The 22180-nt window shown below is 36.6% G+C and overlaps 5 protein-coding genes across 6 annotated transcripts; 2 read left to right on the top strand and 3 right to left on the bottom strand.

The window, feature by feature from the left end:
* Positions 1–1173: 1173 nt before the first annotated feature.
* Positions 1174–1536, bottom strand: LOC110185121 (uncharacterized). The gene has a single exon (XM_020953813.2). The coding sequence runs from the start codon at positions 1519–1521 to the stop codon at positions 1243–1245; it is 279 nt and encodes a 92-aa protein (XP_020809472.2). The 5' UTR covers positions 1522–1536; the 3' UTR covers positions 1174–1242.
* A 1733-nt stretch (positions 1537–3269) lies between these two features.
* LOC110185028 (uncharacterized) lies at positions 3270–4398 on the top strand. The gene has a single exon (XM_020953680.2). It carries the CDS (start codon positions 3519–3521, stop codon positions 3990–3992), a length of 474 nt encoding a protein of 157 aa, XP_020809339.2. The 5' UTR covers positions 3270–3518; the 3' UTR covers positions 3993–4398.
* A 4289-nt stretch (positions 4399–8687) lies between these two features.
* On the top strand, positions 8688–11451 carry frj (membrane bound O-acyltransferase domain containing farjavit). The gene is made up of 6 exons (XM_086832139.1): positions 8688–9284; positions 9347–9467; positions 9535–9730; positions 9838–9989; positions 10046–10422; positions 10607–11451. The coding sequence occupies exons 1-6, from the start codon at positions 9073–9075 to the stop codon at positions 11025–11027; spliced, it is 1479 nt and encodes a 492-aa protein (XP_086688265.1). The 5' UTR covers positions 8688–9072; the 3' UTR covers positions 11028–11451.
* Positions 11452–11743: 292 nt separating this feature from the next.
* Rchy1 (Ring finger and CHY zinc finger domain containing 1) lies at positions 11744–20205 on the bottom strand. Of its 2 annotated transcripts, none has more exons than XM_020953694.2 (6): positions 20013–20205; positions 17016–17982; positions 13258–13419; positions 13021–13179; positions 12460–12738; positions 11744–12351 (listed from the first exon to the last, which is right to left on the bottom strand). In XM_020953694.2, the coding sequence occupies exons 2-6, from the start codon at positions 17628–17630 to the stop codon at positions 12232–12234; spliced, it is 1335 nt and encodes a 444-aa protein (XP_020809353.2). In that variant the 5' UTR covers positions 17631–17982; positions 20013–20205; the 3' UTR covers positions 11744–12231. The 2 variants fall into 2 exon arrangements, with proteins under 2 accessions (XP_020809353.2, XP_086688270.1); XM_086832144.1 differs by having other exon boundaries at positions 19954–20177.
* Positions 20206–20296: 91 nt separating this feature from the next.
* Positions 20297–21832, bottom strand: HemK1 (HemK methyltransferase 1). The gene is made up of 3 exons (XM_020953695.2): positions 21370–21832; positions 20783–21303; positions 20297–20723 (listed from the first exon to the last, which is right to left on the bottom strand). The coding sequence occupies exons 1-3, from the start codon at positions 21568–21570 to the stop codon at positions 20483–20485; spliced, it is 963 nt and encodes a 320-aa protein (XP_020809354.2). The 5' UTR covers positions 21571–21832; the 3' UTR covers positions 20297–20482.
* Positions 21833–22180: the final 348 nt, after the last annotated feature.

Here is a 22180-nt window from a genome sequence, read left to right as displayed (position 1 = left end):
ACTTGTGATTGATAATTAGAAAATGCCAGTGGGGATGCGTGTTAGGAAGTAACTCTAATTACATTACTGACTAGCTATTGTCAAGTTATGTTCTATTTGGATTGATTCTTTCTAAGCTGGACAAAAGTTTGCTTCTTTTCTCTGGGCTTAAAGATATTTAGAGACAATAGATGAAGTTACCGTGATGGTAGTCTCTTCCATACCAAACAATTTTATAAATTTCTTTATTTAAATATTAAAATTAAGATTCATTTAGTTAATACATTATAATAAGGCAGCGTGACTTGCGTCTTCAATAGTTATATTAAATTGTGTATCTAATAATTTAAAGATTAAAAAATGTGCTTCATAGCATTAATTTAGATTTAATAATTTACCAAAGTGGTTTAATGATTTTGGTAACACCAATTGTAACCATTTCTGCTACTTATCTGTTAATATTTTATTTAATAACTCTGCAAGAAGACTATTCTTTTGTAAATATTAATGTACAATTAAAACAGTAAGAGACACATACTTGGTCGCTATAAAGACTATGACTGATAGAATGCATTGTTATTCTCTGATAAAGTTGTATGTTAATATGTTCAATGGCGGAAGCCCCATTTACGTTAGAACTTCGCAATAATAATACATATTTATACATATTTGTTTTTAATTAATTTTAACCATAAACTATACAAGTTATACTAAAAATTCATTGTACATTTTTTCAAAACACACGAGTTCGTGTTAGAGGCAAGAAGACCGTATGGCAGTTAAATATTTTAAAGATTTAGAAACTTTTTCTTTATTGTTGTCTGCGCCAATCATTTTCTAAACTTGATGAAATCAATCGATTAACATGATGATCTCTATTAAAATGGAACATAATTTTTAGGCACTAATTGGCGGTTGTGTAACACTCTTTTGCTTCTGAAATCCAGTATAGGCCAAAAGATATCTGACTGTTGACCACTGACTGATCCATTTGAATGTAATTTCTCTATTAATTTAAGTTAATATGTCACTTCAATGAGGTCAAGCTTAACGATCCCATTTTTGTCAGAGATGTTCAAGCAAAGGGTTCTCTCAGCCGAATCTCCCATGGTTGCATTGATGGGTTCACCTAAGGGGTTGACCCATCAAAATAAATCAAAGTTATACTTCCCCAAAGAAAAAGTATTTACAAGATTTTAAGGATTTGTATCGGCGCTTTATTCATCAAATCAAATCATTTGAATGGATCAATGGGTGCCCCGTTTACTTCTTCTTCAGGAAGGGGCTGACGATGGCCGGAGCAGCATAGGTGGAAATCGGAGCAGTGTAGGCAGGTCCGGCGACATAGGTGGTAACGGGGGCTGTGTACACGGAAGTGGCATAGGTGGAGTAAGCAGGAGAGGCAGCTGCATAGGTGGCCACGGGAGATCCGGCAGTATAGGTGGCGGCATAAGGAGCAGCGGCATAGGTGGTCGCTGGAGCGGCGATGAAGCCAGCCTGGGCGGCGGCAATGCAAAGAGTCAAGCAGATGAGGAACTTCATGTTGATTTGATTGTTTTGGGTTTGTTGTCTTGTCAGCAACTGATGCTGATGGCCACTATTCTTCACCGTTTTATAGGTCACAAATTGGCCAAAACAAGTTTCCGACTTAGACAGCTTCGTCTACAAGACACTAAATTAGAACACAATTGCGTTCGCACTAAGTCTTGTGCATGGTAACGTTCAATGAACGCGGATGCCTAGCAGAGGCGTGTCAAAATGGATTACTCCTTTCAAGAATTCTCGGTGGGAGATCTTTGTCAAAACTTAAGGCATAGTTAATGATTAAGAAGTTACTATTTGGTAATGTATTGAGTATTTCAAATCTTTTCAATTGCTCGTAACATTAAAAGTTAATCAAAGGAAATTCTTCAATTTTATCGTTTTCATTGGTGGGAGGAGTTCAAATTTCTTTCTTTTCCCTTATTTTGTGAGTTTCGATAAATATATTCCTAAAATGAGTTGTAGAAAAGCTTTGACCGACGAGGAAAAATTAAATATTCAAGCTTATAATAACACTGGATTTCAAATTAAACAAAAAAAATTCAAGATATATTGACATTTAAATAGGTTTCCGTATGACATTTTTTTGTCTCCTTAGACGTTCTTAGTTGTGAAAAATACAATGAATTCATTGGGATAAAAAATTATATTGAAAGAGACATTTTGTTCACTTTTAAAACCTTATTAAACTTAATGCGCCGATTCATGCGTCAAGTGCTTAAAAATGTGAAATTATTATATATATTTATATATTATATTATAATAGTATAATTATTATTATTATGGAAGGGGATTCCCGAATAGTACCAATAAATTATTGACTAAGAACAAGAAAGGAAGCTAGCTTCGGCACGTCAAAGTTTATATAACCTTGCAGATTGAACTTAATTATTAATTAATACATTTAATATAAATTATATGTATTTATGTAAAAAAAAGTATTTCATTCCCCTATACATATTATAGTTAGAGTTTTACATTCACAGTTTACGATTATTTGTATGTCGGTTACAATTATGATATAGTAGTCCAATTTTTTATACAATTAAAATAAAAATTCCAGAATACTATAAAAATCTGTTGACAACTGAAAAAGGTGAAATTTTTCTTTTGTAAAATATGTTTAAAAGTTATATTTTTTTCCAACAATTTTCGATCAGGCAGGTACTTTGCAGTTTAGATTTTAGACTAAAATTATACTACCTAACAGTGGTATACAAATTACTAGGTAGTGTAGGCATCCTAAGACAGCACCACCTATGGGCAGCATGTCACGGAAGCGCCACCTAGGAGTCGGTGGCCGATACTCTGCGATTACTGAAAGCACTCCTCGCTCATGAACGAAGACTTGGCAGCACTGGTTCCTCGTGAATAAAACTTCTGAAATGTATGTATGTAATTTAGCATCGGTGACTTATCGGTGGAACGGTGGAAAAATACAACACGGCGGGATTTTTTTCGTAAATAAAGCACCGATTCGAATATAATAAATGCTAAAAAATGAATTTACTAATATTTTTACTGGATTTGGCAGCAAAAATTGTTAGGCTTATAACTCCAATTTACGAAAGCGTGCCAGTTATATTGTTATCAGGGGATGATTAAGGAATATTTGGTGAAAATTTCTTTTGTTATCAACCTTCAGATTTCGGGAAAAACTAATAACAGTGGGTATTGCATTTGGGCTGATAATTAGGGCGCGAACTATGAAAACGGAACCAAATGTGAACCTGCAGAGAACCAGTAATGGAACCACACAATGCCATCAAAGCTCTACTTTCATCGCCGCTCAGCTAGCAGATCGAAAAACATTTGTTTTGAATTTATTGTATTTATACATTATCGAGCAAAAACTTCGAAAATATTCCCCTTTTTATAAACAAAATTAATTTCGTAAAACCTGTGTACCACCTGATGCTTGAGCCCTGAAATTACGAAAAGTTGGTAGCTGTATATTGGAGAAAATCTCCACCAGAATTACAAACAATTTCATCAGAATGTGCATAGATTACTACAAGATTCTTGACATCGAGCGAAATGCATCCAGCGAAGAGGTCAAGAAGGCCTACAAACGGATGGCACGGCGCTATCATCCGGACAAGAACGACCATCCACAGGCCGAGGAGCAGTTCAAGGAAGTGGCTGCCGCCTACGAGATCCTGTCCGACAAGGAGAAGCGCGAGATCTACGACAAATTCGGTGAGAAGGGCCTAAGGGGCGGTGTCAAACCGCCGAATAACGCTCTGCTCTCGTCCGATATGCTGCTGTTCATGTGTGCCATTGGCGGAGTAGTAATTTTTGCCTTTGCCGCCTATAAGATATTCCAGCTCTTCACACGCAAAAAGGACGCGACGCCAAGAACGACCATCCACAGGCCGAGGAGCAGTTCAAGGAGGGGGCTGCCGCCTACGAGATCCTGTCTGACAAGGAGAACCGCGAGATCTACGACAAATTCGGTGAGAAGGGCCTAAGGGGCGGTGTCAAACCGCCGAATAACGCTCTGCTCTCGTCCGATATGCTGCTGTTCATGTGTGCCATTGGCGGAGTAGTAACTTTTGCCTTTGCCGCCTATAAGATATTCCAGCTCTTCACACGCAAAAAGGACCCAACGCCCAACAACAATCGACTAAAGAGCCATCCAGAGTTACAACAAGGATGATATTCAAATTAAGTTATAGAAAGGAATATTTAATTGGCTATACCACCCTGAACGCCTGAAAATTGGAGAGTATTTCAAAAATTTATTTTGACAAAGCTATTATAAATACAAATTTTTATTAACTGGAAAATCAAAGTACATATATATGTATGTTAAACTAGAAAATAATTATTGGAAGAATAAAAAATGTACAAAACAGGCGGATATAAAGCGAGTCACATAAGGCACTTTTCTTAGCAAAGGGTCTTAATAAAACAAATTTTTTGAGCAAATGGGAGCACTTTGAAAAGAGAATACAATTTTATTATACGGCATTTTTGTTTTAACAAGAAAGGAAGCTAACTTCGGCACGCCGAAGTTTTTATACCCTTGCAGATCGAACTTCGATGACTAGCAATCCATGCAATATAAAATATATATATTAATATTAACAAGAAAGGAAGCTAACTTCGGCACGCCGAAGTTTATATACCCTTGCAGATAGAACTTCTATGAATAGGAATCTATACAATATAAATTATATAGATTTGTGTTAAAAACAATAAAGTAATACCTGCTTTCATTTCATTCACCTATACATATTATATTTGCAGTTTTACATTCACATTTTGTATGGCACCTATATGATATAGTCGTCGATTTTTGAAATGAAATTTGACACAAAATTTAAGAATAATATAAAATGGCTATACCTTAAATTTGATGAAAATCAGCTGAAAACTGAAAAAGTTATACATTTATTTGTATTAATTTCTCGATCGTTCCTATGGGAGCTATATGATATTGTAGTCCGATTTTCATAAAATTTTATGCAAAATTGTAGAGTATAGTAAAATGGCTATATCTCAAATTTGATCCAATTCTATTGAAAACTAAAAAAGTTAAAAATTTTTTTGTAAAAATTTTCCGATCATTCCTATGGCAGATATATGATATAGTCGTCCGATGCGGCCCGTTCCGACATATATACGAGTGAGAGTATATAGAGGGCTAACTACAAAGTTTCATTCAGATAGATAGCTTCAAAATTGAGAGACTAGTTTGCGTAGAAACGGACAGACGGACATGGCTAGATCGACTAGGCTGTTGATGCTGATCAAGAATATATGTATATGGGCAATTCTCTGGTGTCGAATGCGACATTCGTACGCATTTAAACTAAAAAACACACATCTGCCAAGACTTTATTTTAATTTTATAAAAATTGAAACGTATAGCTCTTGGTTAGCACTATTATTGGTGCTAAGGTCGATTTTGTTTTCAAGATATTCACTAAAACGTACTGCGTTCGCACGCGACAAAAATAGAAGTTACATTTGCAAAAAAAAAAAAAAACAGTTTAAGCTTGGATTTCAGTGAAACGTGATGAAAAATTGAAGTACAATAAATTTTATTGAATTACGCAATAAATTCTCTTAATAATGTATTTTGTTTGATTTTAAAATATTCAGTAGTTATTTTTTAAATTCAATTTTAGTCCCGGTTGCACGCGACATTTTGGAAAGCGATAATTTAAATTAAAACTGTACGACTATTGGTAATCGCATATGTTCTTTTGCATTTTATATTGACTCTTTTGGTTTTTTATGTCATATTAGAAACCAAAAGTCAAAGCAAAATGCTTCGGTTTAAGAGATTGGCATCAAAACAAAACATGCCATTTTTTATGCCTTTTTTGATAAAAACAACATTATTTGCGTTTGCGCGTGTTTGACATCGATTTTTTTGAAACTTATTTTAGAAAATGAAAAATTCTCTTAGTCTTGATCATCCTAACCAAATTGTTATGTACTCATGTTAAAAATACTCGATTTTAAGCCATTTTTAGTTTTTGGCAGCGGTTGACCTTTCTGGAGAATTGCCCATATACTTAATATGGTCGGAGGTGACTCCTTCACTACGTTGCAAACTTCTGACTGAAATTATAATGCCCTGAAAGGGTATAAAAATCATGTTGAAAAAATTCTACGTCATGTCATAGAGAATGTTATAGATAAGCTGCATGGCAGATGGCTGGACTGGGCTATGGAAATGCTGGGGAGCGTTTAGTTTCGGAAAGGCATTTGTTATTTCTCGGGATAAGCGGCCGAGCGAAAGCAAAGGCCGGCCGAAGGCGATCCAACGGTGATAGCATTGCTACTTTAGCGTTGTCCAATTGTAATAGTCCACAAGAAAGGTTCAGACGATAGCTATCAAAGCCCACAAGAATAAGGGGGAACCAAAGAAAAGTGAGAGTGCAGAAGAATTCACAAAAAAATTGGATAAGATTAACCAGCACTGAATCCGTAACCGGGTAAGCGATAATTAAGGCACATTGTCAGTTAGGTTTGGCGTTTAAAAAAAATTTTTTTTAAATAAAATTATTATTATTATATTATATTATTAATAAAATAATAATAAATATTTTTTAGGCTCAACAATATGATTTCGAAATCCAGAAAAAGTAATCGAGATATCGAAAAAAAACACATACAAAAATAAGTTCATTTTAAATATGTAAATTGAAAGCTTAGTCAAATTGATTTGACTAGAAATCAATATTGATAAGCTGGCAAAAATATCTATATACAAAATAAAAATATATATAGCACTGTCGAAATCTATATCTGAAAATCATAAAAGAACATGATGAAACTTCATTGAAATGTGAAACAATAAAAAAATGTTATTTTGTTTTAAACACATATGTCTTTTTAAAATGGGCGGGTAAAATTTTCTTCTACAAGCTTCGATGTATCGATTCATCGATGTATTTCTGTTAATAACATCGGATACATCGATGTTTTAAATAAAATTCAAATTTACGTTAAATTAGCGCCAGTGAATTACATTAGCCCAATTTCGTTAGGGTCATGCTTTGAGGAAACATACATATATGGAAATATATGAAAAAGTGGGGTTTTCTCATGAGCGATTGAACGAATTTTTTAATGAAATGCTTATAATGACAAACAATTGTTTAAATTGCCAACAGGAGTTAAATTTCTGTCGGTGTACTTATCGATATGGCGTGGGATTTTCTCGTATCGATATGGAGCCAGTGTTTATTAAAGGGTCGGAAAAGTGAAACACTTAAATTTCACAAAATCTGTAGGTTAGATCCAATTAGGATTTAATTCAAAATTAGAGAATATTATTCTCCATTTTTTAAAATACCGTGCATGTTGGCACGCGTTCATTTACGGCCGTAAACATATTTTGAAAGTTTGCGTCAATTTTGCATATCACGGGCGCATAATCATACCGCCGCTATTTTATTCTAAACGAATAAACGGATTTTAATAAAACGCCTACCACATTGCTTGGAATGTAAGTTTTCATTTATTGAACAGTCTTACTGAGTGTTTCATTCATCAAATAGCTATTGTTATTAAGGGGGTAGACCACCCTGGGTTTTTCAAAAATTAATTTTGACTAAGTTATTAGGAATACAACTTTTTATTTACATCAAAGTACACATGTTAAACTCAAAAATACTTATTGAAAGAAAAAAAATATTTACGAACGGCGGAGATATAGCCAGTCAAAAAACGAATTTGTTTAGGGAATGGTCGGATGGTGTACATGCTACACACCACATTTGTTATCAGAATTTCAAAAACAAAAATTTTTTATAAGCTATATAAGTATGGCTATAGCATGACGTAGCCGTTTTTCGAAAAAATTTTCTTTGAGCAAAGGGGAGCACTTTGAAAAAGAAAAAATTTTTTTGACGAAATTTTTGTTTTAAAAATTTATAACTTTAAAAATTTGAAGAGAATCGGTCTAGCGGTTTTGGAGAAATCATGTACACCGTTTTAAAAAACGTAGTTTTGAGAAAAACGCAAAAGAAGATAAAGAAAGTACTCTAAGGTATACCGGCAGCGCTCAATTCTAATGGCTGTAGAATCCATGAGTAATGAGATATTTTTAAGCCCGATGTCTTACAATGACCGTAAGAATATCGGCATCAAGATTAAGTAAAAAAAAAATTAGATTTTTAAAAAATGTCAGGGTGGTCTACCCCCTTAAGTTTAGTACTCTTTTCCAGGTTCAGCAACTGGTTCTCTGCAGGTTCACATTTGGTTCCGTTTTCATAGTTCGCGCCCTAGCTATCAGTCCAAATGCACTACCCACGATTATTATATTTTTTCAACAACTAAAAGTTAAAAACAAATTAAATTTTCATCAATATACCTTAATCTTCCCCTAGTAAGCCTATAAAATAATATATAGCCTTTTAATTTTAAATGCCCTATTTAGTATGGGGTCGACCACTAGGTTAGATCACTGTTATGCGATTTTCCTCCTCGAATTGGTGATATAGGGACTTAAAATTAATAAAACATTGATAAATATTAAGTTATCAACTATGTCCAGGTTAAGACCTTTTAAAAACATCAAACTGATTCAGTTAAAGTATGCCACTTTAAAATACTTTGTAGTATTTTCAAACAAAAAGCGGGTGAAACTTAAAAGTTACGTAAGAAAGTAAGTTAAGAAAGTAAAATTACTTGAAAAGTTTTTGCAAATAATTTAAATTTTAATAGTAATAAATATATAATTTAATAATTAATTAATAACAAAATTGTGTGGCTGCTTCTAACTTTTTTTCAACTGTTTTGGCAACACTGTTGCTATGACTAGCTTCAAAAACATCGATCCATTAATGTTTTCATCGATGTTTTGCGCAACTCTACTGGCCACATAAAAATTATATAAAACGTGATTTAAAAAATAAATCAATAGTGACGGCACAGAAACATCGATGGTCGAAAAAACATCGATGATTTAGAAAATTCAGAAACATCGATTCATTAATATTTTCATCGATGTTTTGCGCACCTCTACTGGTCACATAAAAATATAAATAAAAAGTGGTTTAAAAATATAAATCAATAGCCAATGGGAAGATGAGTATCGACGACGTTATCTACGTAATTTGCCTACTGGCATGTATTGCAGCTGGCAGTTATGTGAGGAAGATTACCAATGAGGAGCACCGGAAATTGGTATCCACCGCCTTGGGGGTGATTGTTGTTGTTATTGTTTCGGGCCTCCACAGCCTGCATTGCTTTGCTTCCTTGGCGTTGGGCACGGCATGCGTGCTCCTAGTGCATCCAAGGTGAGTATGGAGCGATAGAAATTCCTTGTGAGCACTTACTAACTCCATAAATTTCCGTTTAGCAAATGCCACCTGGTTACCTTTTTTGCAATGTTTGGTTACTTGGTGTTTTTCCGGATGTTTGATTTTTACTTGGGTATTCCCGGCCACACCAACATGATCCAAATGATTCTCACTCTGAAGGTTAGTTGCATAACGCCCGTCTGTCTGTTGCTGCAGTTATTTGAATACCAAAGGAATTTGAGTTCAGGTTTCCGGCATTGCATTTGAGAAAACAGCGTCCTGGAAGCGGCTGCAGGCACGCGACGAACAGAAGAAGAACGATGATCAACGGGATGTGAATAAGGAGAGCCTCATAGAGATAACCGACTACGACGAGGATCTGCAGACACTGACTGCCGCAGAGATTGTCCACTACAGCTTTAATTATATAGGGGTTCTGACAGGTAAGAGATAGCCAGTCAGACTACTGGCCGAGCAAAGTCCACTTTCGATTACAGATAGTAAAACAACTCATGAGTACTGAATATTCGCCAAACAATTTTATTTACAGGACCCTATTACCGGTATCGCACATACAGGGATTACTTTGAGATGCCTTTTAAGACGCATGCCCCAAGCATTGAGGCTACTTTGGAAAAACTGAAATATGCCTTTTTCTATTGCGCACTGTATCTGGCGACCAACTACCTTTGGCCACTGGACGTATGTGCACTTTAAACAATATTTAAACCGTATTTAACGAATTGCATTTTCAATAGTACGCATTGAGTGACGAGTTCTACAACGATCGCTCCTTCGTTTATCGCTTGCTGTACGTTTGGCCAACGTTCTTCACATTCCGTGCTCGTATTTACACAGGGCTGACTTTAAGCGAATGCGTCTGCACCATGGCTGGCTTTGGAGCTTATCCAGACGAATCAGATCCAAACAATGGAGAGGGTCCGCGTAAGCGCTATCAACACTTAAAGCGCGATGCAGAAAAGCACAAATACAACTTTACAACAATTGTGAATACGAGGGTCCTGGAGGTCGAGCGCTGTTGGACCTTCCGTGAAGGAATGAAGCATTGGAATGTCTGTGTTCAGTACTGGTTGGCTGTAAACGTTTATAAGCTATTTCCAAGCAAAAAATACAGGTTTGTTTCCAAAGAGAGAACTAGATAGTTATGAGTAGTATTGATGTTATTATATCTTGTATTGTTCCTTTTGCTTTCCTTGCTACTGATCCGTAGGGTTGGCAGGTATTCCGTAGTTCATAGCACGTCTTTATTTTCTTATTATCATATTTAACGTATTAACTCTTCACGTAATCCTTTCTAGAACTGGCGCCACATTACTATGCTCTGCCTATTGGCATGGGTTCAGGCCGGGACACTACTTCTGCATCATGGGGGCTCCATTCTATGTTTCCTTAGAGGACATGTGGCACAAGCTTGTGCGAAAGGAAACCACTGGATTAAGACGCAATGTGATCGACGTGTTATTCTGGTTCTTTAAGTGGTTTGCCTTCAGCTACCTGGGAGAAGCCTTCCTGCTTTCTTCATTTGGAAACATTTGGCGATTCTACAGCTCTGTTTATCATATTGGCTACGTCAGTTGGGCTGCAATGATCGCTCTGGGGTTATTTTTATCCAGCCAAAAAAAGGCTGCCGAACGGAGAAAGAATCGCGCCGCAGATAATGCAGCTGGACCTGGCGGAGACGGAGTCCGTGCTGAGGTGGAAAAAGAGAAAGCTCAGTAGGCAGCAAGATCATTCCAAATTAATGGGTCAAATAAATGTAGGAGCTGCAAGAATCCGTCTATCAAGATTAAATAGCTCTTCCAAAGCTAGTATAATTCTATTGTATATCTGTTATCTTCCTAGGGATTTAGATCTCTATATAAATCCCAATTATAATTATTTACCAAAATTATGCGTATTTATTGCGTGAATTGTTGAATTGGAAATGTAAGTGGTGATTTGTGACGTTAGTAGTTCGCCGCCTACTTCAAAGTATAAAGTCTTGCAGAACAAAGGATACGACACAGATTAGGGGTAATCACACAGGGGACCTACCACATAGGACTATCTAATTTATGCTCCTGTATACATCTTATTTCTTCTCTAACCCGCACTCTTTACTTTCTTACAAAAAATGTTTAATAAAAAATGAAATATTTAGTTACAACTATGTTTTATTATTGTTAAAGCCTTTTGTAAAGCAATACTGCATTTTACACACAATTTTATTAAATTGTTTTCTATAATACCACTTTCAAAGGAATGAAAATTCTATTTTCGAGGGCTTGAAGCCACTTTGCGGCCTTAATAACAGCCCAAGGCAATGTAACACTACAAAAAAACTTAATTTTCAACATGTAAGGAAGCTTCGGCGCTTCTTGCAGATTACAATGGAATAACTAAAAAAATTGTCCATTTCGATTTAATGTATTAATCAATTAAGATTTATTCTAAGATTTTGTTTTTGTTTTCAAGTTCTCTTTATTAAAAATACATTTGTTACGACTAAAGGTATTTTTGCTTGGGAAGACTCGAAGCTTACCTAAATTTATTTTCATGGATAGAATACTTGAAATTCGAGTGAATTTTAATTTTTAGAAAGTTCAGTGCAAAAGTGTAAATCAAAGTAAAGTGGTCAGAGTTCGGAGATTCCCTAGAGACTTAACAAATAATTAAGATACCACTTTTTAAAGATCTATCACAATATATTTGAGCTAAATATTTCCAAGTCTCTAGGGGTTCCCAGAGCACAACCAAGAGTTACTTATTAAGCCTTTTGTTTTTGATTGGGAGTTTTCTATTCGATACCAGCTCGAATTTGATCTAAATTCAATGCGTTTCAACTTCAGTTGTGTGTTTATGTAGCAATTTTGTGCATTCAAATATGTTGAGCATGGCAAGAGAGATTTCCTGTTGTTGTTGACATTGTGTGAATCGGTGGAAATCACGCAGAGGATGGCTCATCGGTGACCAAGGACAGGCGACGTTTCACATCCTGCGTTGTGTTGTAGGCCCCGCAATGTACGCATTTGAGCCCAATGAAATGGAATTTTGTTTTAGAGGTCTGTAATGAAGGAAAGGAAATTTAATTACTTAAAATTCGAAATTCATTTTGTTTCTTGGCGTGAATTCAATGCACCTCCGATCTAAATGAAAAAGTGACGAAACATACCTTGTGACAATCGTTGCAGAAGATGTGCACTCGTTGATTCTCATATTTTAGCGGCACCGGCATTCTTTGAGCCTGGTCGTCCAGGTACTCCCACAGCGCAGTCATGTCGATTAGAGAGGTCTGGCAGGTGGGACAGGTGTAATGACCCGAAGCAAGCAGTTGGTCGAAGCACATCTTGTGCAGCAGGTGACCACAGTCGGGAATATGGCAGGGAATGCGCGAAGTGTGAATGTCGCCTAGGCAAACTGGGCAATGGGAGCGCGAGATGTTCTCCACACACTGCGGGCAAATAAGAGTGTTCACAATCAGTTATTTTATGTAAATTCATTTGATATTTCGGTGCCAGTTACGAGGTTTCCCCTTAATTAAGAAAGCTATCCCTCGAACAGTTTTGACATTCATAGCCACTCAACTGGATTGCAAATGGCTACAAAAAATATTTGGGTAACCGGTTTTGGATAATGAACTGACACGAAATTAATATTCAAGCCGAGTTGCTATTTCTTGGAGTACTTTCAAGTCGCGGTGGAGGTCGATCCCCACTTACAAATTTACACTCACCCTGTGGCCATCGATCTTCAGCTGGATGGGCAGACACATATTGCAAACCTCGCAGTGGAAGAAGTTCTCAGCTCCTCCGATGCGACATATTCCACAGCCATGACAATGATACTGCTGCTTATCCGCATCATCGAAGAGGTTGCAGATCAGACAGGTGTACTGTAAAAGATGCAGATGGTGCATTGCATTATATTATATTGTTAAATAAGTATTAGTGTGTTAAAAGAAAAATATTACCTTGCCAAATCGTACGCCGCAATTTTCGCACTTTTCCCGAACTGTTTGCCGCGTGTTGCATTCGGAGCAGATCAGCTCGGTGAGTGTCTTGCGATCGAAGTGATGCGTCTCGTTCTCGTCATGGCAGAAACGACACTTGTAGAATTTATTGCAGCACGGAGTCTATGGATCAGCAAATAAACATAAGGCAGAAATTAGTAATGGAAAAAGTGTTTAAAATAAAATAGACTTAATTTCGATATTCGCTAAAGTACTACCACATGTTTCTTCTCCAGACAAGGACTGTGGAATTTGGACTAAAAATCATAATTCATTAGCAGGGCCCCGATGATACGGCCCCTAATTTCAAAATGGATTTGCTAATTAACGAAATCTGCTTGGAAACCGGCCAAAAAAAAGGGTAGTAAACGACGAGCGACAAGACTGTCCCTCAGAAACTCTTTCGTTTTACGTCAGATCTCCGGGCCAAAGTTAGCAGTATTATAAACAACACACGTTGAATGGACTAAAAATTTATATGAACTATGAATGCGGATACTAATTAAATCATCTGGTAGCTCTAAATCCCCTCGTAAAGATGCCAAAAGCTACTCGGTTGGTTCATTAGATTGATGTTAAATGCTTTAACCGGCGGTAGCTTGTATTATCAAAATTCGGCTATGATAAAAAACAGACTGAATCTGTATCAAATCGATTTGGTTTATCGGCGAATTAATTTCCCCAGCGATGAAATGAGTTTTCAGTAGGACCTTGTTTACAAATTCCTTGCACGTGGAGAGTCCCGTAACAACGAGAATGTACTTTCGTTTAGAAATGTACTCGCTAAATTGCATCATACATAACGAACTTTCAAAAAATCGTATATTTTATTAAACTCCCTTTTGGTTACAAAACCTACAGAACCAGATGTTTACATATATAACAACCTAGGGAATGTTTTTCAAACTATATAATACCACGATCAAATCGGCGCCGAGCTCTAATTGAATGTTCAAGGAAGAGCCTTACCACTCTCACAGACTAGAGCTTCCAAATTTAAAAACAAACAACATGTAATACAAAGTGTCTTACATCTCGGTCCTGGTACAACAACTTAGCTAAAGAGGCATGTAATTTTATCATCTGGGAATACAATTTCTATATCCGTCTCTACTATCATTCGAAATTATTTATAACTTAAAAACATTTGCTATACGAGTATGTGCATACAGTAACATACAGATGTAGCATTTTTAAAAGTATTTATTAACTCCACTGTGTTGATAGCATTGAAGAACAGAAACTGTGGAGAAGAATCTTCGGATCCGGTTTCTTTGTGTTTCCCCTCGTTTTATTGCTTCGCTTCATTAAAGATTATTTTAAACCGTTTTTTGTTATTGCAGTTTCTTCAGTCAAGACTTCCGAAATTTATTTCATTGCACAGAACAGAAAAGCAAAATTTAGGCGTCGATGAGCATTAAAAGAATATTATTTGAAACACACGATGCAAATGAGAGTTTTAAAAAATAAATATGTCGGGCATTGCGACACTTTGGATTGCATTCCTCGCGTTTTAAATTGAGCTTAAGTCCACAGGTACTTATTTACATACGTATAAATTAATTTTACGCATTGTACGGCAACAATAAATATTTGAGTTCATGATATCTCCACCTGATTCAACAGTAATACGACCCACCTTCAAGCAAAGCAGTTAAAAATATATACTCTTTTCCAAACTAAACATATTTTTAAGTCCCAATTTTAATTCCCGAGAATTTTGTAGAGCTTCTGGTCTCATAAAATGCTCTTTTGCTCCTCACAAATCCACCTTAAATATAAATGTTATACATACACGTTTGAATGTACATAGCTCAATATTTTCAGATTTCTGTAATATAACAGAAATTTAAATTTTTTAGTTAAAATGAATACAATTGATATAAAACAACCAAAACATGTAATATACGAAAGGGAATTTTTTTGATTAATAGTTTTAATAGTGACTTTTTCCTTGGAAAATCCCCATATTTACTACAAGTTTTGAGTACTTACTTACGAGAGTGAAGTTACTTAATTTGGATCTAAATAGGATTTAAATCAGGCTAATCTGGATTTTTAAGCTTAGTACGAACATACTGTATGTGTATTAATTAACATAAAGATATCTTAAGCTTCATAAGCCACTTTTCTCGCCATTAAAAATATTCAGATACATCCCGTACTTATCACCTTTCGATAATTATGTCGGTCGCTCCTAATTGGCAATGTAAATAACCGTATATAGTCTGGGAACGATTGCTCTATATAAACACACAGTTTCAGGTATGCTCATAATTTCTTATTCAAATCCAACCAATGAAGATAAACGCGTTGTTTGCTCACATCAAGGGAAAATGGAAGTGTTAAATGGACACTCGCCTCTGGGGCAGCTACCCAAAAATGCGTGTGTTGTGAATCAGAAACGGAGTGAAGCAAACCTGACGTGTTTGCATTTGCACCCCGGCGGAGCTCAGAAGTAAGCACTACTGTATTATACTTGATGCTATCTGCATTTCAAGAATATAACAATGATAATTTATATATTAATCAGATCCTGTTTTACCTATTTAATAACGTCAATAAGGTTCAGAGCTCTAAGACAAAGAGTTCATATAGAAAGACAAACCTATTAATGATTTTATTTGAAAAGGGAGTTTAAATATCGTGTATTAAATACTAATTGACCGGAGTTTTTAATTTGGAAGATCGATCGTTTTCATTTCCAAAGGTCAAAGGATCAAACTATAAAACCAGATTTTTAATTATCCGAATCTAGCAATAATATCTACGTGGACTACAGTCCAGCCTGATACCCTTGATATCTATTTGTACACAGTATATACATGCATATACTATACTAAAAGTTCGCTTCCTGCCAATAATGAAAATTACAGCAAGCACAAAAAAAACATTGCTGATGGAATGTATCTGTTTAGACTTCAGACACTTTATTTGATCATTTGTTTAAAAACAAATAAATAAAGTTTAAATGCCCATTCGGGACAGAACGAATAAGAAGATGGACGTATACCAAATGGTTTCCGTTTGGCGCCGTTATAATTTTACCAAATTAAATAGATTTATAAACCTTTTTGAAAGGGCTATTTCTGTATTTACTTGACAAACTATAATTCTGAACACAAGCACTGACATGAGATCAGTAATTGAAGAGGCAATTAAATGGCATTTGGTATGTTGAAATGAATAAAGAAATATTTCGAAACGGGTTGGGAAAGCCTCAGCTCATCATGCACTCCTAACTAAAAATTGGGTGACCCGCATATCATATTCAATATCAGGCATTTATTACAAATATTATTTATTATTCTTGATGGATTCTGTATATGAACAAGACTTTGTGCTGTGGTAATGTGTTCTTGCGACATTGCGCCATAACCAATTGCAGCTCGTTTATTTCTTTAAGAGTAACTTGGCACAAACTTTAATTAAAGCGGTCACAGCTAACCAAACTATCCCAGAAACGTAACATTTTACCGGCAAATCTAAAACTCCTAGTTGAGTGTGACGGACCATGAGATACCCTGCAAAAAATGCAGAAGTTCAACATATACAGAAACTATGTATATTCTCTGAAAACTCCCATGCTTGTTATCCGATATATGTACATATACTTCTTTCTCAAACAACGAACGCTTCGTTTAATTAATCTACAATACATATGGGGGAACAACAATTAAATAAAGTTATTGTTTTAAAATGATTGAATTTGTACTTACCACAAACATAGCCCGCCGTTTGTAGTGAGAGCAGCCAAAGCGCAAGGAGTCCGGTGTTGGAGGCGTGGCATTTATATTATTGCTGCACTTATGGCTGGTGCTGGTGAAGCGTGAAAATTGTTCATGTTGATCCTGCACTTGCGTAGCCTCCGCGGCGGGGTTCAGTGGTGAAAATGTGGAAATGCTGCGACAGTCGGGCTGCTGCTCCGCCATGGGGCATCTCGTCGCGTCGAAACTGAGACTCGGCGTGGATTTGGATTTTCGCAGCTTGTACCGCAGTGGAAAATAATCAACGGCCATTATTGTAGGCGACATAATCAGCTGCTTTCTTTGCTGCTGGCGAGAATGCTGTTGGTGTGCTATCTGGGCGGCTGCTGGAAGCGAAGCGGGAAGAGCAGCTTCAGCCTCAGCCTCTGCCGCAGCCGCGGCGTCAGCCTCAGTTGAGGTCGCCGTCACTGTAGTTGTCAGCAGCAGCTTTGACGATGAATTTAAATTGACTTGATTGGGTTCTTTTGTATTGGTAAATATTTGTACATCGTTGTGGCCGCTGCCCAAGTATTTGTTGTGGTTTTCATTTAGAGATATTCGGCGCGGCCGAAGCTGACGCTTCTTCATTTTGTTGCAGGAGCTAAATGCCAATATTTGTTGCTTATATGAGTATGTGATTTTCCACTATTGTTTCGCCGTTGCTCCTCCTGCTACGTTGCAGTGGTGTCTCTGTTAATTGATGCCTCCTCTCCAATTGCCGCCTGCGAAGCATTTGAATAATTTGCCGATGTAGCTATTGGGACGACACATGTAGACTTTGTATCCATCCGCTCCGTCTACGCGAGCAGCTTTTAAACTCTGATTGCGCGCTCGCCCCCCAGCTCGAACTCTCTTTTTCGGGACTAACTTTCATGTATTTATTTCCTCATGTATTCAAAGGCTGTCGTCCAAAATTTCGGTTGCCCAATGTGACACTGGGCTGAAGAGTGATGGAAAAAGAGTTTAGTATTAGTTACTTCGTTTAGTTATTGCTTGCACAATATACATGGATTCAGCCTATACCTAAAGCTATGTAAAATGTAATTATGTAATATACGGCATTCCCTTCAATATATTATCATCCTAACTATCCTGGTTTTTCGTATCTATTTTCCTTAGTAATTAAATTAAAATAACTATTGACCATTTTTACGAAAAATTAGTAACATATTTACTGCATATGTTCAATCTAAAACTTTTTCATTCCGCCACTTGAGCCGGTCTCATTCCCTCACTGTGGCACTTTCTTGATAGGATCTTTTAATATATGACACGTAAGTGTTAATTTATAAACCCTTATGTCTACAGAGGAAGGGAATGAATATATTAAAAAAAAATGTTGCTAAACTGAAAATATATTACGCACAATTTAAAAAAAAGTGAAGTTTTTCTTTAATTTTGTGTCCAAATATTAAAAACATATTAATTAAAATTTATTATATAATAGTTTTCATATATATATTTATTTTGTTTAAAAAATTTGTAAGGGACAATATAAATATAATGTTTAATAGATGACTTGTTTTGCCCTAAGATATTATTAATAATAAACATATAAAAAGACATTTCTAAATTTATCGATATTTTGTTACATTTATGGCGCGTTTATCTTCGTATTTCCAAGTAGAATATCTGGTATCTGGACGTATCGACTATTAAACTATAATATTTTAATTAATTAATAAATTAATGAATAATTTCTACGAAAAATTAAGATCAAACGACAAACTGTTGCTTGTTTCTATTTGTTTTTCAACGCGTACATCAGTATGTACAAATGTATGTATGTATTTAATCCGATTTAAAAGTAAAAGAGTGCAAAATAAATAAATAAATAAATTATAAAAAACTGAGTTATTGTGAATTACGTTTAATAACTATTTTAAATTGCAAACAAATCTAACAAATTATTTTAGAAGATGGCTTCCTCCACTAGTACATTTCTAAGGTCGGTATGCGTAAATACTTTATATAACGTAGTATTTGTGACGCGTAATAGAAATGCACATATTTTCATTGTCTTGGCCCACGGTGCGGATGAAATGGAATGAGAAAAAAGGGTTGCAAAAGAAAACAACCCACACTTGTTAACATAACCGGCGCGGCGTGCGACTTGGCAAAACTTTCGCTCAGTGGTTATTGGCTGTGCAGGTGTTGCTGCCCCTCCTGTTGATGTTGCACCAAAAGCAATGACAACACACAAAAGCGGATCGGATGAGGTTTCGGCTTGGTGGTTGCGCCTTATTGTTCGCAGAGGCTCTGAGCAAATAACCAGCAGATAAATCTTTGGCTGAACCTTGTTTATTCAGATTGCTTTTCGCAATTATCAAAGAGAGAGAGAGAGAGCAGGAGGAGAGCGAACAAATTCTAAATAAATATTGGAAGTGTGCTCAAATTACAAGCATAAGTAAGTTAGCCGATAAAGACGGCTTCAACGGAAAACCAGTCGCCCAAAAATGAACGTGACTTTGCTTTTCAATTAATATTGAACATTCGTTTGCTAACACGCACACAGATCCACATTGTACTCAATCGAGCAGACAAACTGCATTAAATAATGTCACGATCTTGGTAATCGGTTGCTGAAACTTTACAAAATCCGAACCGCCTTCGAAATGAAGTTTGGGTCAACATATGTACATATGTATGTATGTATGCACAAATGTTTTTAATTTGCACGCACCGATACATTCATTTACGAGATATGTACATATATACATAGTTGTCTGTATGTATCTACATTAATTTATATATGGGTTTAATTTAACTTAATTCTTGATTAACGTGTTTCTGTTTTGCTTTTGTACTTTTTGTGTTTATTTTTTTTTTGTATCCTCTACATCTTCTTCGCTTTTATTATCAGCACCGCTGTGATTTTCAATGAAATTGAGACTTTAATTATTAATTTTACCCGTTCGTTAAATATAATTTATTAGCAATAAAACATAAACTGGAAAGCGAAACACACACCAGACAGCCGCATGGAGAAAATCGTCGGCCGGAGCTCGAAATCGAAATCAATTGAATTAAAAGCCACGGCGACGGCCACGACGAAACCGCGCGTTCAACTCGCGGAAACGGACTTGTTGATTCCTGACTCGAGCGGCGTCAGATGCGATTTCCAACTGAGCATATGGGAGGCTGTTCCACTTGTTGCTGCCAGTGAGTCGGTCGGCCGGAGCTTTTATCTCTCTCCGAGCTTTCTCAAGCTTTGCTCTGCGTTATTCACTAAAATATTTGAATACAACATTCAGTTCGAGCACTAAGAATATATTTATATTGCATAAATAAAGGGGTTAGCCTCTGGGCAGCTTTCAGGTTTTGTGGATTCCGGATCACAGCTAAATGCATGGGCATCCTAATAGCTAATTGCATTGTGCTAGTCGTATCAGCAAAATGGGTTATCCATATAGGCAGCGGTATGAGTATAGGTATCCCTTCTAGACTTTCTCGATCTGAACAAATCGCTCACGCTTGTACTGGTCGTTGTAGCTGGCCAGAAACTTGAGCCGGCCCTCATACTTCAAATTCATAATGGTCTTCACCATCGGCGGATGGTCGTTGCCGAGCTCGAGCCAAAGTTGGCCACCAGAGTGCAGGTGGCGGCAGGCCAGCTCAAAGACCAGACGAGCCACTCTCAACCCATCGGAACCACCATCCAGGGCGTTCAGATTCTCATATCTAGAATAATGGGAACAATGGGAACTGGGAATCTAATGCAAGTGAACACCTCTACTCACACAACGACCTCTGGATGCAGATACTGAAACTCCTCCGTCTTGACATACGGCGGATTGGAAATGATTAAGTCATACTTCTGGTCCTTCAGCTCCTCCGGCAAGTACTTGTCCTCCTCCATGGTGTAGTTGTGCACATTAAAACGAGCCTCTAGCCCTAATAGCTTGGCGTTCTCTGCCGCCAGTATTGTGGCCGCCTTGCTCCTCTCGATGGCAGTAGAGACCACCTGTGGTAATGTGTGCAGCATAGACAGGGACATGGCACCTGAGCCACAGCCAACTTCCAATAAGTTGACGTGCTTGGCGTCCTTATAGTTCTCGATGACCAAGCGCACAAACTCCTCCGTTTCGGGCCGCGGTATGAAGACAGTGGGCGCAGTTTTTAAAGTGATGTCCATGAAATCCCACTCCCCGATAATGTGCTGAAGGGGCATTCGCGCACATCGCGCCTCCAGGAAACGCTCGAAGTCCGTTAGCTGCGTTGCATTGAAGTGGAGCTGGGCGTAGGAATCGGGCACCGTATTCTGTGGACATTGATGACCAGGGCAGTAAGTCAAACTGTCAACGCTCAATGCTTACAGATACATTACGAATTTTCGGTTTAGGACATGCGACACGATGCACTTGATGTTGAAGTCCGTGTCCTCAATGCCGGCGGCCTTCAGTTTGGCCGTCCATCCCTCCAGTGCCGCGGTTACAGGAACTTGCGACGTCTGGCCATTAGTCGCATACTTACAATGCGTAAACGCGCAGGTGAGGCGCAGTGAGCGCAGGGACAGGTTCCTAAACATAATTTTACTTATTACCTAATTATTTATTAACAAATTTCGACAGCCCGCTGCCTAAAACGAATCCAATGCTATCGATAGTATCGATATAGAACCAAAATGTTGTTAAATATCGCACGAAAATCAATAAGTGCTGATTTGATGTTTCCACTTAGAACTGCGTTGAAATTTAAAAAAATCAATTTTAAAATGCATTTTCATAATATTCGTGGTTTAAAGTCAATAAAACAGTTATTTTTGATTTTACGCTCAAATTTAAATAAAGCTGAAACAAAAACACTTTAAAAACGAATTGGAAAATAATATTTACTTATCGATTTTTTTTTATAATTTTTGAAAATAAAAAGAAAAGAAACTAACTTCGGCACTCCGAAGTCTTTATGGTAAATAATAACAAAGGCCTAGCAGTTACAGTATTATATTTAGAATTTTAATTTTTATAAAATTAAAGCGAAATTTGAGAATAAAATATATTAGCTATATCTTAAATTAGATAGAAATATGTTAAAAACTAAAAAACCTATAATTTTTCTAAAAAATTTTCGATTTTTCAAAGAAACTGACAGACGGACATGACTAAATCGACTCGGCTGTTGATGGTTATCATTATATG

Source organism: Drosophila serrata, unplaced genomic scaffold, assembly GCF_035046125.1.
Source record: "Drosophila serrata isolate PLE 108 unplaced genomic scaffold, ASM3504612v1 contig_245, whole genome shotgun sequence".
NCBI classification, from domain to species: domain Eukaryota; kingdom Metazoa; phylum Arthropoda; class Insecta; order Diptera; family Drosophilidae; genus Drosophila; species Drosophila serrata.
Note: the sequence above shows the minus strand (reverse complement) of the source record. Positions and strands in the feature narration are given on the sequence as shown.